The following is a 19,687-nucleotide window of genomic DNA, read 5'->3' as shown; positions in this document are numbered from 1 at the left end:
GGGTAGAAATGCGAGAGCCCTGGGAACCCTAAGGACTCACTGGTGACTCGACCAGCAATAAAGGGGTGATGTAAGAGGTCTGGCCAGGACAGACGCTGCCGGGGATCCTTGGTGAGCAGTCCCTGAAGGAAGTTCTGTGGAAAGAAAGGATACCCCATCAGTCTGCACTTCTCCATGGGCTCTCAAACTCATCAGAACTGGTCAACCGAGACTTTTTTTTTTTTAATACCTATTTATTTATTTGGCTGTGTTGGGTTTTAGTTGCAACACTTGGGAGATTTTGTTGCGGAGCACAGACTCTCTAGCTATGGCACATGGGCTTAGCTGCTCCATGGCATGTGGGATCTTGGTTCCCCAACCAAGGATCCAACCCATGTCCCCTACATCACAAAGCAGATTCTTAACCAATGGACCACCAGGGAAGTCCCCAGAGTGCATTCTTATAGCAGACATGTCTTAAAAGCTGAGCACACACACATTTATTTATTGCATGCTCGCCATGCAGGGATCAAACCCATGCCCCCTACAGTGGAAGCCCAAGTCTTAACCACTGGACCACCAAAGAAGCCCCTCCTTTGTTCAGATTCTTTTTGGTCATTATTTGGGCCTCCTTAACTAAATAGGTTTGGGAGAAACTTGTCTCTTTTCATCTTAGCTAAAATAAAGGAAAGTTATAATGAGATTTTACTCTGGGAGAAGGCTGCATTTATACTTAATTGAAGGCTCAAATCAGGCCCTTGAAATAAAAAGGGTTAACTCTTTTTCCTCCCTCCCTGGCCTACTGAGATTTAACTGCAATGAACAGGCACCATCTCTATACTCTGCTCCTAATCAGTGAGCTAGCTCCACTAGATCTGGCCATTAGGATATCTAAAGATTGTTCCTTTCAGGAAGAGGACTGATGGCTCTGTTGGCAAATCTAGAAATCATTTGGACATTGCATCTGATAGGAAATTAGGAGAATAGAGAGTGTGTAAAGGAGAAAAGGAAAGAAATAAGCATCTGAATGCAGAGTTCCAAAGAAAAGCAAGAAGAGATAAGAAAGCCTTCCTCAGCGATCAATGCAAAGAAATAGAGGAAAACAACAGAATGGGAAAGACTAGAGATCTCTTCAAAAACATTAGAGATACCAAGGGAACATTTCATGCAAAGATGGGCTCAATAAAGGAAAGAAATGGTATGGACCTAACAGAAGCAGAAGATATTAAGAAGAGGTAGCAAGAGTACACAGAAGAACTGTACAAAAAAGAGCTTCACGACCCAGATAATCATGATGGTGTGATCACTCACCTAGAGCCAGACATCCTGGATGTGAAGTCAAGTGGGCCTTAGAAAGCATCACTACGAACAAAGCTAGTGGAGGTGATGGAATTCCAGTGGAGCTGTTTCAAATCCTGAAAGATGATGCTGTGAAAGTGCTGTATGTACTCAATATGCCAGCAAATTTGGAAAACTCAGCAGTGGCCACAGGACTGGAAAAGGTCAGTTTTCATTCCAATCCCAAAGAAAGGCAATGCCAAAGAATGCTCAAACTACCGCACAATTGCACTCATCTCACATGCTAGTAAAGTAATGCTCAAAATTCTCCAAGCCAGGCTTCAGCAATACGTGAACCGTGAACTCCCTGATGTTCAAGCTGGTTTTAGGAAAGGCAGAGGAAGCAGAGATCAAATTGCCAACATCCGCTGGATCATCGAAAAAGCAGTAGTTCCAGAAAAACATCTATTTCTGCTTTATTGACTATGCTAAAGCCTTTGACTGTGTGGATCACAATCAACTGTGGAAATTCTGAAAGAGATGGGAATATCAGACCACCTAACCTGCCTCTTGAGAAACCTATATGCAGGTCAGGAAGCAACAGTTAGAAGTGGACATGGAACAACAGACTGGTTCCAAATAGGAAAAGGAGTATGTCAAGGCTGTATATTGTCACCCTGCTTAGTTAACTTACATGCACAGTACATCATGAGAAATGCTGGACTGGAAGAAACACAAGCTGGAATCAAGACTGCTGGGAGAAATATCAATAACCTCAGATATGCAGATGACACCAACCTTATGGCAGAAAGTGAAGAGGAACTAAAAAGCCTCTTGAGGAAAGTGAAAGAGGAGAGTGAAAAAGTTTAAAGCTCAACATTCAGAAAACGAAGATCATGGCATCCAGTCCCATCACTTCATGGGAAATAGATGGAGAAACAGTGGAAACAGTGTCAGACTTTACTTTTTGGGCTCCAAAATCACTGCAGATGGTGACTGTAGCCATGAAATTAAAAGACGCTTACTCCTTGGAAGGAAAGTTATGACCAAGCTAGATAGCATATTCAAAAGCAGAGACATTATTTTGCCAACTAAGGTCCATCTAGTCAAGACTATGGTTTTCCCAGTAGTCACGTATGGATGTGAGAGTTGGACTGTGAAGAAAGCTGAGCGCAGAAGAATTGATGCTTTTGAACTGTGGTGTTGGAAAAGACTCTTGAGAGTCCCTTGGACTGCAAGGAGATCCAACCAGTCCATTCTAAAGGAAATCAGTCCTGGGTGTTCATTGGAGGGACTGATGCTAAAGCTGAAACTTCAATACTTTGGCCACCTCATGCAAAGAGTTGACTCATTGGAAAAGACTCTGATGCTGGGAGGGACTGGGGGCAGGAGAAGAAGGGGACAACAGAGGATGAGATGGCTGGATGGCATCACGGACTCGATGGATGTGAGTCTGAATGAATTCTGGGAGTTGGTGATGGATAGGGAGGCCTAGAGTGCTGCATTTCATGGGGTCGCAAAGAGTTGGACATGACTGAGTGACTGAACTAAACTGAACTGAACTGAAAGGGATCAGTTTCTGGGATCTTGAAATTTCTTCTTCATTTTGATATAGGACCACCTGGCAGACTCTCAGGCTTGGCAGACCTTAGGTCACCCTCCCAGAATAAGCCCCTGCAGTGCAAAAGCAAGGCAGCTTGCCCCAGCTCCTGCATTAATTCAGTAACTGCAAAGTGCAACCCTAGCTCTGGAAAAAAAACTGTGGAAAAGGGAATAGGACAGAGACAGGTTACTGATGCAAAAGCAATCTGTCAGTATCCATTACCTTGAAGCAAGGACTAATGGTGGGGGGCCAGCGCACAGGGTCCTTGAGAATAAGGCTGACCAGCTGAAAGATGCTCGTGGTATAGAAGGGAGGCGTGCCTACTGCCAGCTCATACAATATGCAGCCCACCGACCAGAGGTCTGCAGTGTGGTCATAAGGTCGTTCCTCCACCAGCTCTGGGGACATGTAGAGTGGTGTGCCTTTGATGGATGTCAGCACCATTGTGTTAGTGCTCATAGCCCGGGCAAACCTGCAGGAGATGATGGAATGGAAATGGAGAGAAGATATTCAGTCAAAACTAGAGGTGCTCACTGCCAACTATTACTGTGTGAGATTTCCCCAACCTGAACAGAGAGAATGTCTTCTAAAAGACCCAGCAGAAATCCCATTCTCTAGCCCAGGTTCTAAAAGGAGGCCCAGGGAAGTCAAGCATACAGGACAAGGCTCCCTGCAAAACCAGAAGTGGCGACACAAGGTCAGGCTCCTCACCCAAAGTCACAGAGCTTGATACCACCACCCTTGGCAAGAAGGATGTTCTGAGGCTTCATGTCTCGGTGGAGGATACGGTGGGAATGCAGATAGTACAGGGCTGACACCAACTGAGCAGCAATGGCCTGAACCTACAGGTCAAACAGTCAGGCGGGAGGAAGAAAGGAGAGGTCAAAGGAAGGAGCCCAAGGACTCCACCCTAATAGTACTGTAGACATGACCTTCTCTTCCCTCCCTTTCTTCCAGAGCATCACACAATATATTTCTTAGTTCTTGTCTTTCATTTGTTTAAGGAAAATAAATTGAGTTTCACTGACTACCTGCATGACCACAGGCAAATTTTCTTGTGCCTCACAGATTCATTCATCATTCATTGATAAGGCAACAATAATGATTTTACTTGTCTCATAGGATCATTGTGAGGATTTAAAAGAGTTCAAGCATGTAAAGTGATGGAACACTCAGAATGGTGCCTGGCACTTAGTAAGCATTCATATATATTATACATACTATATGTATTATATATTCATATATATTAACTGTTATTACATAAGACAAAGTCCCTGTTCCCAAGAGCTGTAGCCAGACAAACAAACAAGACAGACAAAATAAACAAGGTGATGACTTACAAATAATGATGGTTGTTTGGAAGGAAGCAGAATGCTGTGACAGGAAGTCCTGATGGGGGCCTACTTGCCCGAGTACACAAAAATCCCTGGAATGAATACGGCTGGAGAATGTGTTCAACTTACTGCTAACTACTATGTCTTGGTGGTGAATCCTGCCTTAACCACAACTCTTATCCCTTCCTGTCTCTCTGGTACCACCACACCTAGACTTCTTTCCTAAAGGTGCCTAACAACAGGAATAATATTAGCTTCCTAAAATAATAGCTAACTATTGAATAGTGTGTGTCAGATACTCTTTCAAACACTTTACATGAATCAATTCATTAATCTTCCCACTAATGCCTTACGAGGTAGACATTATTATTATTTCCATTTTAAAATGAGGAAACTGAGTAAAGAGAGGTAAATAATTTGCCCAAGAAGACCAAGCTAGAAAGTGTCAGACCTAATCTCTGTATTCAGAGAACTTGGGTTCCAGTTTTCACATACCTTACTGTCATGCCACATTGCCTCCATATACAAATAGACTCTTATATTTTACTCAGGAGTTTTCAGGATAGAGACTCTCTGCACTCTCAGCTCTCCCTACAGTTCTTAACCTGAGGAGAGGTCAGGGGCGGGAGAAGTTTGAGCTGGGAATACCTGGTCTTCTGGAAGTTTTCCGTCATCTTCGAGGATCTGAAAGAGCTCTCCTTCAGCATAGTCTGTCACCACCACCACCTGCAGGGAATAGGCAGTGCTGCTGATGGCTTCAAATGTGTGCATTTTGAGGCTGGGAAATTCCTGGGACCCTTCCTCTTGGGGAGAAGTGACCCCCCAAACCAAAGCACACCTCTTTGTCAGTCTCAAAGCTATCAAGCATATGCACAATGTTGGGGTGCCGCAAACCCCGCATGATTTCAATCTCCCGTTGCAGATTCCTCAGCTCCTTCTCTGAGCGTCCCAATTTTGGAATGAACTTCAGGGCCACCACCTGTCAGTGGTAAGGTCAAGAGTCAAGGCCTAATTGCACTATTGAAACATTAGCCTCAGGGCTCCAGAGCTGACTTTAGATTGTCTGAGAACAATTATCACTGTACTTTGCTAGTCTCCCAATCCACTTTACCCATGGTACCCTCCCTGGGTACCCTCCAACTGACATTACCCAGGCTTCCCCTGCCTCTTGCCCTAGGAGGAAACTGCTTTTGTCAGTTAGATCCTTTGGGTGGATTCTGGGAGAGGTGTTCTGATCTGGATAAAGAACTCAAGGTTTAAGGGATTTAGGAGAAAGAGAAGGAAGGAAAAATGAAGAGGGTAGAATAGAGCTCAAGTGGTTTATCCCTTCCTATATTGTAAGTGGAAGTGTTAGTTGCTCAGTCGTGTCTGACTCTTTGAGACCCCATGGACTGTGGCCCACAAAGCTCCTCTGTCCATGGGATTTCCCAGGCAGGAATACTGGTTGCCATTCCCTTCTCCAGGAGATCTTCTCAAACCACAGATTGATCTTGGGTCCCTGCACTACAGACAGATTCTTTACAGTCTGAGCCACCCAGGAAGCCCCAGATACTACTACTACTCATAACAATAATTTGTTTGCTAGGTACCAGACACTGTGTCAAGTGATTCAGTGTGACATCATACTTGATCCTCAAACCCCATCACTCAGACACTGTTCTTAATTTCATTCTATAGATGAGAAAACTGAGACATAGAAAGGTTGAGTAACTTGTCTATAGTTCTAAGACTAGAAAGTGGTGGAGCTATGATCTGAACCCAAGTAAGCCAATTTCAGAGCTCATATTTTGTAAGTATGAAGGAGTCAGTGTCTTAGGAACACAGGTCATTGCTCTGGTCCCTTACTCCACTGGGGTTCAGAGTGTGGAATCCCACCCAAGATGTCCCTCCTTGTTCACCACCTGAGCACTGTATTTTCTTCGACCCTTGTACACCCTCCCAAAAGAGCCTTCTCCAATCATCTCCAATACGTGGTATTTTTCCATGACAGAGATTTCAGGATCACTCAGAAGGAAGGAGGCAGAGATGGTGACGAAGGGCTACAGCTCCAGGGACAGTTCCGCACATCTGGGAGGCCTGGCTCGGACAGGGAAAAAAGGTTAACGTTAGCCGCCTTGCCTTTTCTTTTTTTTTTTTTTTTATAACAATCCAGGTCTCATAAACAAGGTAGGGTGCAGTGGATGAAAAGATGATATCTTGGAGCAGACCACCTCCTGTAGTTCTTCCTTTTCTCCTGCTGCCCCCCAACACAACCTCGTTCCCACCCAACCGCGAGACCCATTCCCCGTCCACCCAGCCTAGCCCACCCGACCCTAGCCCCTTTCACTCGGCCTCTCCCCTCGGCCCCGCCCTCTCCACTCAGCCTCACCGCCCCCCGACCCCGCCCCCTCAGCCCAGCCTCGCTACCGCCGACCCCGCCCCTCTCCGTCCAGCCTCGCCCACCGACCCCGCCCCTTCCAGCCACCCCCAAAGTTCCTGCCACTGCCACCCTCCTCAGCACCCTCACCCCGCGCGCTCAGCGGACAGGAGCCCCTCTCTTACCCCCAGCCTAGGAGCTTCAAGCTCCTCAGGCCGAGGGACGCCGGCCCTGGCCTTCAGCTCCGCCCCTTCTGGCTGCCTTCGTACTTTGCCTGAGTTAGCGTTCTTCTCCACCCCCACTACCAGTCTCTTTAGACTCACACTGTTACCAATTTTACTCGGTAGAACTGGTCAGAGGTTCGGAGAACAGAGAGGTTCAGGGGTGTGGGCGAGACAGTGGGCCGCCCATAGGCACTTCCTAAGGGCGCTTCCGAACCGTCCCTTGGCCATCAGGACCATCTAAGGACCCGGACTCGGCGGTTGCCTAGAAACGGCCTCTAGCCGCCCTCCCTCCGCTGTTTAACTCGCTGCCTCCGACTGCGCGAAGAGTATTTCCGGTTCCGGCTGCGGGCCGCAGGAGACATGGCGGTGTCTGCGTCGGCAGCTGCAGGGGATGAGGACTGGTAACTTTGGGGGCATGGGCTTTGGCTGACCGCCTGAATCCGGTTCGGGGGACTAGCGGCAGCCGCGGACGGTCCGTACGGCGTTTGTGTGTGGCGGGGCGAGGGATGAGGGATGTTAGAGACGCTGACATTTCTACTTAAGAGAGTTCTGGACTGAGGAGCGGGTGGGTGGTGGAGGGGCGCTTGTCTGACCAGGAGACCGCATCAGCGCCGGCCTAGCCAGTTCGGGCCGCGCCTTATCTGGTTCGATCATCCAACTTCGCCCCGTCCCATTTTCTCTATCTGAAGTGGATTTGCCCAAGGTCCCAGTGCGGGGGAATGCCTGTTTATCAAATCTCTCCCCCATCCCTTATCCCCGGAACCGACATCCTCCAGTCAGTCCCCCGTTCCTCATTCCCCTTGAATCAGACTATTTCGCTGAGGCTTTCCTCAGCCTCAGCCTTCTCCCTTACCGATAGCGCTAATGAAGACTGTCGTCTGAATAAAGCTTTACACCTCACAAAAGCTCTCCTAGTTCCTTCTCTTAAGCATTCTTAACAAGGGGACCAGAACCTGGAAGGACTCAGGGGTTTGGAAATAGATAAATATGGATTCACTTCACACTTTATTAGCTATGTGATGCTGACCAGGCCACCTAGCTTCTGTGAGTCAGTGTCCTCAAATGTTAAAAAAGTGGGTGTGTCATCCACCTCAGAATAGCTGAGAGAATCAAGATGGATTTGTAACATACAGAAGCCTCCTTTTCATTAGCAACTCTGTGGTGTAGCACCTGAGACGACCTGACCTGAAGAGGTTAAATGATTTGCCAAAAGGTACATGGTTATCACTAGGAATCCAGGTTATCTGATTCCAAAACTTATGTTTTTAGTTTTAGGGCATTTTACAGTTCCCCTTCCCCTTTTTTTCTGTCATCATCTTATCCCATATCTCACATCCAGAGCCCAAGTCACAGGTAGGGTGTGTAAAGTATTGAAGGACCTCTTGATGGAGGCTGTACCTCAGTGTTTCATTGGTTCACGGAGCCCAGCCGGTGCTGGCCTTTTTTGAGACCTCCTAGATGTGGTTTACAACTTATTCAGGGGGACTTTAAGATTCTAAGGGGACACTTTGTGCCATGACAAGGGCAATATTGATTGTACAGCTAGTCTGTGGTGCTCTAACATTCTGACTCTCTTGCCAAACAGAACTACTCAACTGTTATCTACATTATCTATTTTATATATTGTGTGCTTAAGACTTAAAAAGACTTTTAAAGTTTTGAGAATCAATCTTTCTCTGTACACACACACACATATATCTAGGGCAATTTTGTTCTTAGTGAAGAAGGAATAAGATATAAGTATGAGAAAGCAAACCAAACGTATCTTTCCACATGTTATCTGGGTAAAGCTGTGCCCTCAAGCCAGCCACTCATCTTCAGTGGCATTACATCTCCTGTTTCTTTTAAGGAAACGTGGGTCTTTTGATTTACATCAGGACCACAGGATCCTGACCTGGACAGGTTGAGCTAGATCAGTCAGACAACAGGGATCATAAATATATTGAGTATTAACTACATCCTTCTGTCTTTCCTTTTATGGGAAAAGGTTATACACAAACAGGAAAGAAAGGGGACATAGACTACTATAGTCAGAATACTGTTAGGCACTTCACATAAACAAACCACCTTCCATCCTTATGATAACCCTGGAGTGGGTGATAGTATCTATATGTGGTAGACAGGGTAATTCAGGCTGACAGATAAAAGAAACTACTCAGATCACATAGCTGGTAAGTGATTGGCACCTGTTCCTCATTCCAAGGCTGATGGCTCTTCCATTGCAACACAGCCTTTACAGCACATAGATCTGTTCTGTTCAAGTTGGTATCTCCTTTGAAGAGGTTTGGAATGACTGGTATTGGCAGTGTGCGTAGACTCTGGGATCCATGATGAACACTGGTGTAAGGAAAGCCAGAAGTGGTACTGGTAACTTTAATGCTAATCAATGAATGTCATAAGAAATATGACACTAACAAACAGCCAGCAGTGCAATGAAGCTTAAAACAGGGAGCTGGAAACCTATTTCTGGTTCCAGTTCTGACTTCATTAAGCCTTGAGATTTGGGCTAGCCTTTCATCTTTTTGGGAATCTGTTTCCTCATCTGTTGGCAGAAATGATCTCTAAAACTCTGATTCCCATGCTTCCTACCTGGCCACTTGACAAATTATAAACATTTCGTGAATTTTTATGGAGGTCAGCAAGAGAATACACTCAGACAGATGACCGTTTTTCTACAAAGCCAGACTTTGTTGACCTTAGTAGGACTTAATATGAAGAGTTGTAACAGTAAGATAATTTCCCCCTGTCTCTCTAGGGTCCTTCCCTCTGAAGTTGAAGTGTTAGAGTCTATCTACTTGGATGAACTACAGGTGGTTAAAGGAAATGGCAGGTACGTGTTCAACTGGAGATGGGCAGGAGTCCCCTTGGTAATAAGAGGATTCCATGCAGTATCTATGAGCCTTGATTCAAAAATATTTCTGTCATGTGGACAAACATTGTTCCTTTAATCATACCGAAAGAAAGAGCCTGATGCTCACTTCTGCCCACTTCACTCTCTTCCCATCAAGCCCCTGCACAGTCATATCCCAGGTCTCTACTTCATCCACCTGTAGGTCATCACCATGGGAAATCTACATCACCCTGCACCCTGCCACTGCAGAGGACCAGGATTCCCAGTATGTCTGCTTCACTTTGGTGCTTCAGGTTCCAACACAGGTGAGGCCTCTATGGCAGCAACAGGAGGAAGGGAGAGGCCTTGGGGGTAGAGGGCTTTAGCAGTAATATGTTATTTTCTCCCTCTAGTATCCCCATGAGGTGCCACAGATTTCTATCCGTAACCCCCGAGGACTCTCAGATGAACAGATCCACAAGTGAGTCAGGCTAGTCAGAGCAGGGAAAATGTGGGAAACAACTCAATCTGGAGAGGGAAGGGGGAGGCCTCATGTTTGCTTTGCCCTCTCCCGCCAGGATCTCACAGGCACTGAGCCATGTGGCTGAGGCTGGACTGGGTACTGCCATGCTCTATGAACTCATCGAGGTAAGATATGTGCTAGCCTGGAGAAATGTCCTTCCCTTCCAGCTACAGCAGTGTCTCTCAACAGAGGTTATGGGCCTAGAATCTTAAATATGTTTGGAGACATTCATTTAGTTCTTGTTTGGGTAAGGCCTAAACTGATCCAGAAAGATGTGACTGTCTTCTGTTTCAAAAAATCTCCCCAAAAGACAGCACTATAGCTTCCCCAAGTTGCCTATTCCAGCATCTTTTTTTTTTTTTTTTTTTTTTTACTTTACAGTATTGTTTTGGTTTTGCCATACATTGACATGAATCCACCACGGGTGTACCAGCATCTTGACAAAATTATTTTTCCTCTTTAACTTGTATTTTTTGTGCTTCACCAAGAGTGCGTTTCTTGTTCTCCTGGCATTGGCAACTGATAGTAGCTAGAGATCTTGCCTGGAGGGTCTAGCCATAAATGAACATTTGAAGGGTAGTCTGCCATTTCAGTTCAGTTTAGTTGCTTAGTCACATCTCACACATCTCACATCTTCTCACTTTCATCTAGAAGCTCTTTAGTTCTTCTTCACTTTCTGCCATAAGGGTGGTGTCTTCTGCATATCTGAGATTATTGATACTTCTCCCAGCAATCTTGATTCCAGCTTGTGCTTCATCCAGCCCAGTGTTTCTCACAATATACTCTGCATAAAAGTTAAATAAGCAGGGTGACAATACACAGCCTTGACGTACTCCTTTTCCTGTTTGGAACCAGTCTGTTGTTCCATGTCCAGTTCTAACTGTTGCTTCCTGACCTGCATACAGATTCCTCAGAGGGTAGGTCAGGTGGTCTGGTATTCCCATCTCTTTAAGAATTTTCTGCAGTTTGTTATGATCCACGTTGTGATCCACACAGTCAGAGGCTTTGGCATAGTCAATAAAGCAGAAGGTGTTTTTCCAGAACTTGTGCTTTTTCGATGATCCAACAGATGTTGGCAACTTGATCTCTGGTTCCTTTGCCTTTTCTAAAACCAGCTTGAACATCTGGAAGTTCACAGTTCATGTACTGTTGAAGCCTGGCTTGGAGAATTTTGAGCATCACTTTACTAGTGTGTGAGATGAGTACAATTGTGTGGTAGTTCGAGCATTCTTTGGCATTGCCTTTCTTTGGGATTGAAATGAAAACTGACCTTTTCCAGTCCTGTGGCCACTGCTGAGTTTTCCAAATGTGCTGGCATATTGAGTGCAGCACTTTCACAGCATCATGTTTTAGGATTTGAAATAGCTCCACTGGAATTCCATCACCTCCACTAGCTTTGTTCCTAGTGATGCTTTCTAAGGCCCACTTGACTTCACATTCCAAGATGTCTAGCTCTAGGTGAGTGATCATACCACTGTGATTTTCTGGGTCATGAAGATCTTTTTTGTATAGTTCTGTGTATTCTTGCCACCTCTTCTGAATATCTTCTGCTTCTATTAGGTCCATACCATTTCTGTCCTTTATTGTGCCCATCTTTCCATGAAATGTTCCCTTGATATCTCTACTTTTCTTGAAGAGATCTCTGGTAGTCTGCCAATGGAGCTGACTAGAAAGAGTCTTGGTTCTTTTCCTCAGAGTTTCTACCCTAATGAAAGAAACAACCCAGATGAAATTATGCCTAGAGCTACAAGTTAATATACACAGCTAACTTTTGTTTGAGATCAGAAACACAAATGCAGCCTTATTTTCCTCTGCTTTCAGTTTTTAAGGAAAATGTTCATAAAAGAATGAAGGTGGGTGGCCTGGAGTTAGATTGGGCATTGGAGCACTGTAGCGTTTCTGAATCAGCCTCCACGATGCAGCTTTGAACTTTGTGGAATTCCAGAGTAGTCGCTATCTAAGTGACAGTGCACATGTGTATTTCATAGTGTGCTGCCTTTCCAGTTCTCTGTCCATGTGGGGTGTCCATGCCTTCACTTTCTTTCTGAAAGCTGACTCCACAACAGGCTCATTGAGGGAGAAATACTTAAAGAAAGGCCTCCCAGAAGATGTGAGTTTTAACTGAACACTTTTTTTTTCTAAGTTTTTATTTTCATCCCCAGTGTTTCAAGTGACTTAATGAGTGGAAAAACAATTAAATTGGATTTTGGAGCTAGGTAGATTTCCGGGGGAGGGGTGGCGCATGGGGAAGGATTGATTCTAAGCAGAAATTAGCACCAGAACTGAAATGCATGACCATGAGGCAAACTGGCCCCATGGGAGACAGCCCTGCCAGTCACTCCTGGGAATAGCTTGACAAGCTTCATTCACAGTTCCGGCCCCTGCCTCCCTATTTGAACAGCTTTTTCTCCTCTCAGAAAGGGAAGGAAATTCTCACGGATAACAACATCCCCCATGGCCAGTGCGTCATCTGCCTCTATGGTTTCCAGGTGGGTTACTCTCTTGGGACCTGGGGGTCTGCAGGTGACACACATAGGGGCTCAGGGGAGAGAGTGCTAACAGTGTCCCACCTCCACCCTCCCTCCAGGAGAAGGAAGCCTTTACCAAAACACCCTGTTACCACTACTTCCACTGCCACTGCCTGGCCCGGTACATCCAGCACATGGAGCACGAGCTGCAGGCCCAGGGACGGGAGCGAGAGCAGGAACGGCAGCACACCGCACCCGAAGAGGTCGACTCCTCACCCCTGTTTGCATGACTCACAGCCTTTCTATCCCTCCATTCCAGGGCCTTCTTAGCCTTTTCAGGGTCATAGGTACCTTTGAGCTGAATAAAAGTTCTCCTCTGTCCAGGAAAAAGGGCATCATTATATCTACATAATGATATTGCATGTGGTTTCAGAAGGTTCTCAGACCTCTAGCTCAGCAGCCCCTGCTCTGTCCCCACTCACTGCTGGGTGGGTAGGCCCATGCCCCTTTGTCCCAACCCTCTGCAGTTGAGGCTGGCCAGCTGGTGAGTGCCTTGGGCCGGGAAGCAGGGGTGTGATTTCACCTCTCTTTTCAGAAGGCCGTTGGTGTGCAGTGCCCGGTGTGCAGAGAGCCACTTGTGTACGATCTTGCTTCCCTGAAAGCAGCCCCTGAACCCCAGCAGCCCATGGTAAGAGAACTCTCTTCTAATCTAAATCGAGATCAATGGCATCTTGTCTGCTTCGAATGGGACTTCTGGAATTGGGCTTAAGCTGCCTGGGCCCCCTCTGCAAAGCCGTGGCCCCCAGCAAAAATCTAAAGTTTGTTCCAAATGAGCCTAATCAGTTCAGTTCAGTCGCTCAGTCATTTCTGACTCTTTGCGACCCCATGGACTGCAGCATGCCAGGCCTTCCTGTCCATCACCAACTCCTGGAATTTACCCAAATTCATGTCTATTGAGTTGGTGATGCCATCCAACCATCTCATCCTCTGTCGTCCCCTTCTCCTCCCGCCTTCAATCTTTCCCAGCATCAGGGTCTTTTCAAATGAGTCAGCTGTTCGCATCAGGTGGCCAAAGTATTTGAGTTTCAGCTTCAGCATCAGTCCTTCCAATGAACACTCAGGACCAAGCTCCTTTAGGAGGGACTGGTTCGATCTTGCAGTCCAAGGGACACTCAAGAGTCCTCCAGTATCACAGTTCAAAAGCATCAGTTCTTTAGCGCTGAGCTTTCTTTATAGTCCAACTCTCACATCCATACATGACTACTGGAAAAACCATAGCCTTGACTAGATGGACCTTTTTTGGCAAAGTAACGTCTCTGCTTTTTAATATGCTGTCTAGGTTGGTCATAAATTTTCTTCCAAGGAGTAAGCGTCTTTTAGTTTGATGGCTGCTCTTTTCCAACACAACTTCTCAGTCATGTCCAACTCTTTGCGACCCCATGGACTGTAGAGTTCATGGAATTCTCCAGGCCAGAATACTGGAGTGGGTAACCTATCCCTTCTCCAGCAGATCGTCCCGACCCAGGAATCGAACCAGGGTCTTCTGCGTTGCAGGCTGATTCTTTACCAACTGAGCTATGAGGGAAGCCCTCTAATGAGCCTAATCCAAGGGATAAAACCAAGAATCTTGAGCCCAGCTCCTGAGGCAGTCTGGAAGAGCAGGGATTTCAGGTCTGCCTTCTGTTTATTCTTCCCTTCGTTCCACTCTGCTCCTTTCCCTCCAGGAGCTGTACCAGCCTGATGCAGAGAGCTTGCGCCAGCAAGAAGAGCGCAAGAGGCTGTACCAGAGACAGCAGGAGAGGGGGGGCATCATCGACCTTGAGGCTGAGCGTAACCGGTACTTCATCAGCCTTCAGCAGGTGAGAGAAGGGTTTCCCTCCCCTCCTTTGATGACAGCTACCTTCCTAACCAGCACCCCTGCCATGGCCCACAGGTGAGCTTTGCTCTACCCTGGGAGGTCTAGGCTGATGGATGTAGTCTTGAACTCTGGGCAAGGGTCCTGCAGTTCCCTGCTGTAAGGAACTGTATCTCTGTCACTGTCTGTGCTCACTTCCTCCTAGCCTCCTGCCCCTTTGGAACCCGAGTCAGCTATAGATGTCTCCAGAGGATCCCACCAGCCCAGCACCCTTGCCACCGAACCATCCACCACATCAGCTACTCACACTGCCCTGTCAGCTCCTCTGCCTATCGCCTCCCAGTACACATGTGAGAAGACTCCAGGTGCTGGGCCACATCTGCCAAAGCTGGGTGAGACCAAGAAAGCTGTGCTTGATCCCCGCCGAGCCAGTCGAGGCCCATGGAGACAGCCTGAATGGAGGCACCTGAAAGGAGGGGAGTGCAGTACCCTCAAAGGTACCAGTGACACCCAGGAACTGCAGTCTCCTGAAGGGCCCCTCAAGGAGTCCATGGACCTAAAGCCAGAGTCTCGTAACCAAGGGGGTGAAGGTCCCCAAGATAAGGGGCCTGGCGAATGGCAGGGTCCCCCACCCCGCAGGACTCGGGACTGTGCCCACTGGGAACGCACCAAGAGTCGGACACCGGCTTCTTCCTATCCCCGCCTACCTCGGGGTCGGGGAGCCTACCGGCCTGGTACTCGAAGAGAACCTGTGAGCCTCGAGTCAGAGGATGGTTCCTAGCAGTACTGTGGGGGGACAGGGAATTGGGTCGGGAGTGGGTAATAAAGAGATTAGCCTTGTTTGGCTTTCCTAACTTAGCAGTGCCTAACCCATGAAGTGTGGCTCTTTCTAAATTTCTAGGAAGACGAGCATGCCAGAGTAGCCCCAGTTTTGTTCTGAAGTCTCTTCTCCCAAGAGATCAAGGTCTGGATAAAGGAAGAGTCTGACATCTCAGCTAGAATAGTGGGTTCCAAGGAAGACTAGAAGAGGCCAACATTTAAGCAGAATATGCAGGCCCCCGCCTGCTGCATAAGCCACTGTGCATGCAGCCACATCTCTCTGTCTATATGTATTTGAACACCTTTAAGGTGGAGGATAGTACTTCCCTGTTTACTACAGTCTCTCTTCTTCCCACCTTGTCTTAGGCAGGCTGTGTCCCTAGCATTTGTATTCGTGGATACCTGAGGGTCCCTGGAGGCATCTATATTTACAGCCGCAGGATTTTACTCAAGTGCCAACATGGGGAGGTAGGAGGAAAGTCAGACACTAGCTTGGCAGCTGTTTATTGATCTCCTGGAGAAGAAAGCTGGGCACAGCCCAGTTGTCACCTCCTCAGAGATTCTGCATTCTGAATGGCCCCTGCAGGGTCATTTTTATACAGCATGAAGTAGCCCTGCACCTGGGCAGGACTGATCTGTGTTGTAGCTTGAAGGACACGGTCTGCAAAGGTCTCAGCCAGGGAAGTTGCTTGCCCCGGGTAGAACCTCTGGAACATCTGGGTCAGCTGCCAGCGTGAGCAGTGGCCCACGTACTCCTTCATGTCTACTCGCCCGGGGCGTATCAGGGCAGGGTCGAGCCTAAGAAGAGAAGGCAGCGAAAGCAGTCGTGAGCAGCAGTGCCACTGGCACCCCCCCAAAATGGTTCCTCCGAACCTCCTGATTCTCCAGAGGCGCTGAGGGGGATGGAGTCTTGCCTCCAGGTCTGAGTACCTCACTCCTTACCTGTCGACATGGTTGGTAGTCATGAATACTATGCGTGCTTCGGTGGAAGCCACACCGTCCAGGGCATTGAGCAGGCCACTGAAGGTGAGCCGACCTAGACCTTGGTACTTTATGGGGTCTGGAGGAAGACAGAGAGGAAGCATGAGTGATCACAGCCCTCCTTCAAATTAGCACCCCTCTCTGCTCCCTGCTTACCGTGCCCCACTACTTATTCATGTCTCTAGTGGACTCTGATTGCTAACCCAGCTGCCCTCCACCTGCTCTCTGGATTTCTCTTTTCTTCCACTGTTCCTCATTTAGAAATACCCACTTTCCATCCCCATGCCTTGAACCCCCCCTCACTTACTCTCGGCGGCCAGGTCTCGACTGAGAAAGGCAGCATCCACATCCTCCAAGAGCACCAGGCTCTGCTGTGGGGCCACGCTCAGCAGGTGGTTGAGCCGGTCATCTGAGAGGCTGGAGTCCGTGAGACTCAGCAGGCAGATGCTGTGCTGCAGTTCTCCAGCCAGGGCTGTGCTATGGAGGAGGGGTGATAGGTAACTGGCAAGCCGGGAACTGGTCCTTGGGTCCAACTGCCTGTCCCTCCCAGGACTGGCTTTGAACCTGAGGCCTAACCCTTCCACCACCTCACACTAGTGTTCCACGTGTCGCATGCTTTCCTGTTCCCCACATTTATTTCCCTTTCCAACCCCACCAGCCCAATTTCTCTCCAGTTTGCGAGTTAAGAGAAGTTTGACTCTACTCACATAAAACTGCTCTTTCCACAACCAGGGGGTCCATAGAGTAGGTAGCCACGTCTGTAGGGAATGCCTAGGAATACAGCCAGGATGATCATCAAGACAAATGAATCATGTACTCTGCCCTAGATGTCCACATTCATCCCCAACCCTGCTCCCTGGAGGCCTGATGGCCTTGGCATTGGATGCAATCATTCCTTTTAGGCAACCTTTCTTTCCCCTTCTTCTATGGGAATGAGGATAGAGCTTTGTATTTGCCCCATCTGGCCACCAAGACCTCAGCTGCTTCTCACCTCTGTCAATGTACCACTTGGGGTTATCAATGAATTCCCGGATATCTCTGACAATTCGGTCAGTCAGACCCTGTTCGAGAACCACAGAATTCAGTGGCCGGCGGCGGCGTGGATAGCCAAAGGGGCGCCATTCAGAGCCCACAGCGGTGTACATCACTGTCTTCCCTTCCTCCTGCTGCAGAGCTAGTTCTCGAGCTGGGAGGGGGAAGATGAGACAAAACCCATAATTACCCTTTGCCATGCTACTAGGCAGAGCTGTGCCCAAACAGTCCCCAGGCCCTGCTCCCATGGGCCCAGAGCCTCCTATTCCGGCTCTCCAAGCTTCTCCTCCTTTAATGTCAAATACTCCATCCCTGTAACTGCCGCCTCCCCCTCAACCCCCAGAAAGGCTGTCTGTGCCATCCCACACCTTCCTCCAGGATGTTGAAGAAAACTTTTCGGTCAGTGCCCAGAGCCGTGAAGGTGACAGATTCCCAAGGAGTCCCCGTCTGCAGGTCTATCATCTGCATCTCTCGGCTCCGTTCCACCCGGATCCATTTCCCCTGATACCTGAATAAGAATGAGCAAAATGAGGTGAACAAACAGGTCAAGTCCACCTCCTCTCATTCTTTTCCACTCTCAGAGCCCTTTCTGGCTTCCAGCCTTACCAGATAAAGTGGTTTCCAGGGCTGGGGACAAATTCAAACTTAGTGGAGATGCGGCCACTCTCGTGCTGAAGGTACGACGTCTCAACGCTGAGGTGCTGAGTTCGGGTACTGTGGCGGGTGAGCCAGCTAAGCAACCAGGCATAGCTCCGGTCTCGAGCAGGGACTTCCAGTGTGATCATGTAATGGCGCCGGAATGCCACCAAGCCCAGTTGGGCGCCCTTCCGAGCCAGGGCCAGGGCAGTGCCCACACCCACCAGCCCAAATCCAGCCCCAAAGTAGGGATTGTCCTTCAGGGCCAGAACAAAGTCTGAGAGGGGCATCTTGAAAACACTGAACCTCACAGGCCCCGAGGCATTTTCAAGACCTGGAGAATGGGGAGCAGTAGAGATGGGATAAAGCACAAGATGAGTTTAAAAAAAGGACTCAAATTCCTCTCCCGCCCCACAGAAGCTGGGAGAGGAATGTCAGGTCAGTATTACAATGTGCTTCAATATCCTTCGTGGGGTGGGGCTGGTGTTGGACCCAAGGGATGAGACTCTGAGCCACTTGTCCCATTTTGCCTTTCATTATCCTGTTTCATACCAGTGTCCTGCCAGACAACTATTCTGGAGATTCCTTAAATTTGACTGAATGATACAACTTTCAGGATAATAGACGGACAGCATTTTTGCGGTTCCTGGGACCAGTTGAGATAGGGGCCCACTGGCCAGAATGAGCAGGGGATGAAGTTACTCTCTTCTGTCAACCTGTCAATATCCTCATGCCTTGCTATCACGTATCATGTCTTTCAGGTATCCTCTCATCTATTTCACATGTTCATGTCCTGTTAGCCCTTTTATTACCTCCCATCTAAACTGTCTCTTCGAAATTAATTTTAATTCTTGAAGTGGTATCTTAGTGGATCTCCACTTTGGTCATGCTTCACCAGACTGCTATACAGGGGTCGAGATTTTTCCTCATAAGGCTCTGCTTCAACGCCATTAGTTTCCCTACTCCAACACCTCCAATGATTGGCTCTCAACAAGTCCCTGAATTAGGTGAAAACGCCTCTGCCTCTACAACACGGGGCCAACGTACCTCTAATGGCTTAGTTCCCAATATTCTCTGTTGAACAAATAAACAAGCCTCCTTCCTCCTTGACTCAGAATGCCCATTTTATTTCCCCCAATCTCTATAGAGTTCAAATCCCGCCCATCTGCTACCTTCTCCACGGAGATTCCCCCGAATTCCACTCCCCGCCCCGCAATAAAATGTGATTGGGCCTGATTCTAAGCTGTAAGATCCCGGAGGGGTAGGAGGTCAAATCATTTCTAGCACACTTCACCCGACCCCCCGCCGGTTTGCTTTATGCCGGCACGCAGTGCGGTGAACTGACAGCAGTGACCTCTGCTGAAGCTCAGAACAGGATCCAGAATTCCAAAATTCCTATGCGTGGAAGGCCACAGACAAAGCCCTTTCCGCTCCTGGTCCTTGTCGGACGCCCAGAAGCCTCCTCCCGAACCCCCTCCACACCCCAGTTCGCGCCTCCAGCAGCCTGGTTTGCAGCAATCGGTCACTCCTCCCCCTTACCGCCATGACTCTCTGGCCCTTCCTCTCGATGGTCTCACCCCTCGGCTCTTCGGGCACTCTCCACTTGGCTTCGCCCCCGAGTTCTTTCATCTACTTCCCGTCACACCTACCGAGACGACCACACCACTCTGCTCCACAACTCTCGATGGTACTCTCTGGGCTTCAGGGCCAGGGGAGGTGGGGGCTGGGTGGGGAAAAGATAGGAAGAACCATAGAGAAAGTACTCCACC

General features: G+C 48.2%; 3 protein-coding genes across 24 annotated transcripts in view; 1 reads left to right on the top strand and 2 right to left on the bottom strand.

Moving 5' to 3' along the window:
- The window catches only part of STK36 (serine/threonine kinase 36), a 31,555-nt gene extending 24,542 nt beyond the window's left edge, over positions 1-7,013 (bottom strand). For 8 of the 15 annotated variants that reach the window (XM_060411283.1, XM_042244240.1, XM_060411287.1 and 5 more), the window contains exons 1-7: positions 6,736-6,783; positions 6,096-6,270; positions 5,033-5,173; positions 4,843-4,920; positions 3,572-3,702; positions 3,083-3,332; positions 41-134 (exon numbers count right to left, since the gene is read on the bottom strand). In XM_060411283.1, the coding sequence (XP_060267266.1) occupies positions 41-134; positions 3,083-3,332; positions 3,572-3,702; positions 4,843-4,920; positions 5,033-5,173; positions 6,096-6,179 (778 nt within the window). In that variant the 5' untranslated portion in view covers positions 6,180-6,270; positions 6,736-6,783. Of the gene's footprint in view, positions 1-40; positions 135-3,082; positions 3,333-3,571; positions 3,703-4,842; positions 4,921-5,032; positions 5,174-6,095; positions 6,271-6,700; positions 6,784-6,873 lie in introns of those variants that run through there. The other 7 variants (XM_060411284.1, XM_042244239.1, XM_060411285.1 and 4 more) reach the window with 2 other exon arrangements.
- An 84-nt stretch (positions 7,014-7,097) lies between these two features.
- RNF25 (ring finger protein 25) lies at positions 7,098-15,308 on the top strand. 3 transcript variants are annotated; one of them, XM_012146281.4, is made up of 10 exons: positions 7,098-7,175; positions 9,530-9,604; positions 9,828-9,930; positions 10,018-10,085; positions 10,183-10,252; positions 12,545-12,616; positions 12,715-12,858; positions 13,194-13,283; positions 14,320-14,454; positions 14,656-15,308. In XM_012146281.4, exons 1-10 carry the CDS (start codon positions 7,135-7,137, stop codon positions 15,229-15,231), a joined length of 1,374 nt encoding a protein of 457 aa, XP_012001671.2. In that variant the 5' UTR covers positions 7,098-7,134; the 3' UTR covers positions 15,232-15,308. The 3 variants fall into 3 exon arrangements, with proteins under 3 accessions (XP_012001671.2, XP_004004980.2, XP_042100184.1); XM_004004931.5 differs by having other exon boundaries at positions 13,191-13,283; XM_042244250.1 differs by lacking the exon at positions 10,018-10,085 and having other exon boundaries at positions 7,098-7,246; positions 13,191-13,283.
- Positions 15,309-15,756: 448 nt separating this feature from the next.
- Positions 15,757-19,614, bottom strand: LOC101111607 (mitochondrial chaperone BCS1). Of its 6 annotated transcripts, none has more exons than XM_027965189.3 (8): positions 19,496-19,614; positions 17,889-18,252; positions 17,651-17,790; positions 17,242-17,436; positions 16,958-17,021; positions 16,558-16,727; positions 16,212-16,329; positions 15,757-16,067 (listed from the first exon to the last, which is right to left on the bottom strand). In XM_027965189.3, exons 1-8 carry the CDS (start codon positions 19,545-19,547, stop codon positions 15,815-15,817), a joined length of 1,356 nt encoding a protein of 451 aa, XP_027820990.1. In that variant the 5' UTR covers positions 19,548-19,614; the 3' UTR covers positions 15,757-15,814. The 6 variants fall into 6 exon arrangements, with proteins under 6 accessions (XP_027820990.1, XP_012001690.1, XP_004004977.1 ...); XM_012146300.5 differs by having other exon boundaries at positions 19,568-19,614; XM_004004928.5 differs by having other exon boundaries at positions 19,458-19,519.
- Between the last annotated feature and the right edge of the window lie 73 nt (positions 19,615-19,687).

Source organism: Ovis aries, chromosome 2 (assembly GCF_016772045.2).
Source record: "Ovis aries strain OAR_USU_Benz2616 breed Rambouillet chromosome 2, ARS-UI_Ramb_v3.0, whole genome shotgun sequence".
Taxonomy (NCBI): domain Eukaryota; kingdom Metazoa; phylum Chordata; class Mammalia; order Artiodactyla; family Bovidae; genus Ovis; species Ovis aries.
The sequence above is the reverse complement of the archived record's forward strand: the minus strand, read 5'-3'. Positions and strand labels throughout refer to the sequence as shown.

What these genes read in the sequence shown, in the direction of transcription:
- RNF25 (XM_004004931.5), top strand. Translation starts at nt 7,135, where the DNA reads ATGGCGGTGTCTGCGTCGGCAGCTGCAGGGGATGAGGACTG. An exon ending in AGCACACCGCACCCGAAGAG is followed by an intron (nt 12,859 to 13,190) that starts GTCGACTCCTCA and finishes CTCTCTTTTCAG; the next exon opens with AAGGCCGTTGGTGTGCAGTG. An exon ending in CTGAACCCCAGCAGCCCATG is followed by an intron (nt 13,284 to 14,319) that starts GTAAGAGAACTC and finishes CTTTCCCTCCAG; the next exon opens with GAGCTGTACCAGCCTGATGC.
- LOC101111607 (XM_027965189.3), bottom strand. Translation starts at nt 19,547, where the DNA reads ATGAAAGAACTCGGGGGCGAAGCCAAGTGGAGAGTGCCCGAAGAGCCG. An exon ending in AGTGCCCGAAGAGCCGAGGG is followed by an intron (nt 18,253 to 19,495) that starts GTGAGACCATCG and finishes CCCATTCTCCAG; the next exon opens with GTCTTGAAAATGCCTCGGGG. An exon ending in TCGAGACCTGGCCGCCGAGA is followed by an intron (nt 16,330 to 16,557) that starts GTAAGTGAGGGG and finishes GTCTTCCTCCAG; the next exon opens with ACCCCATAAAGTACCAAGGT.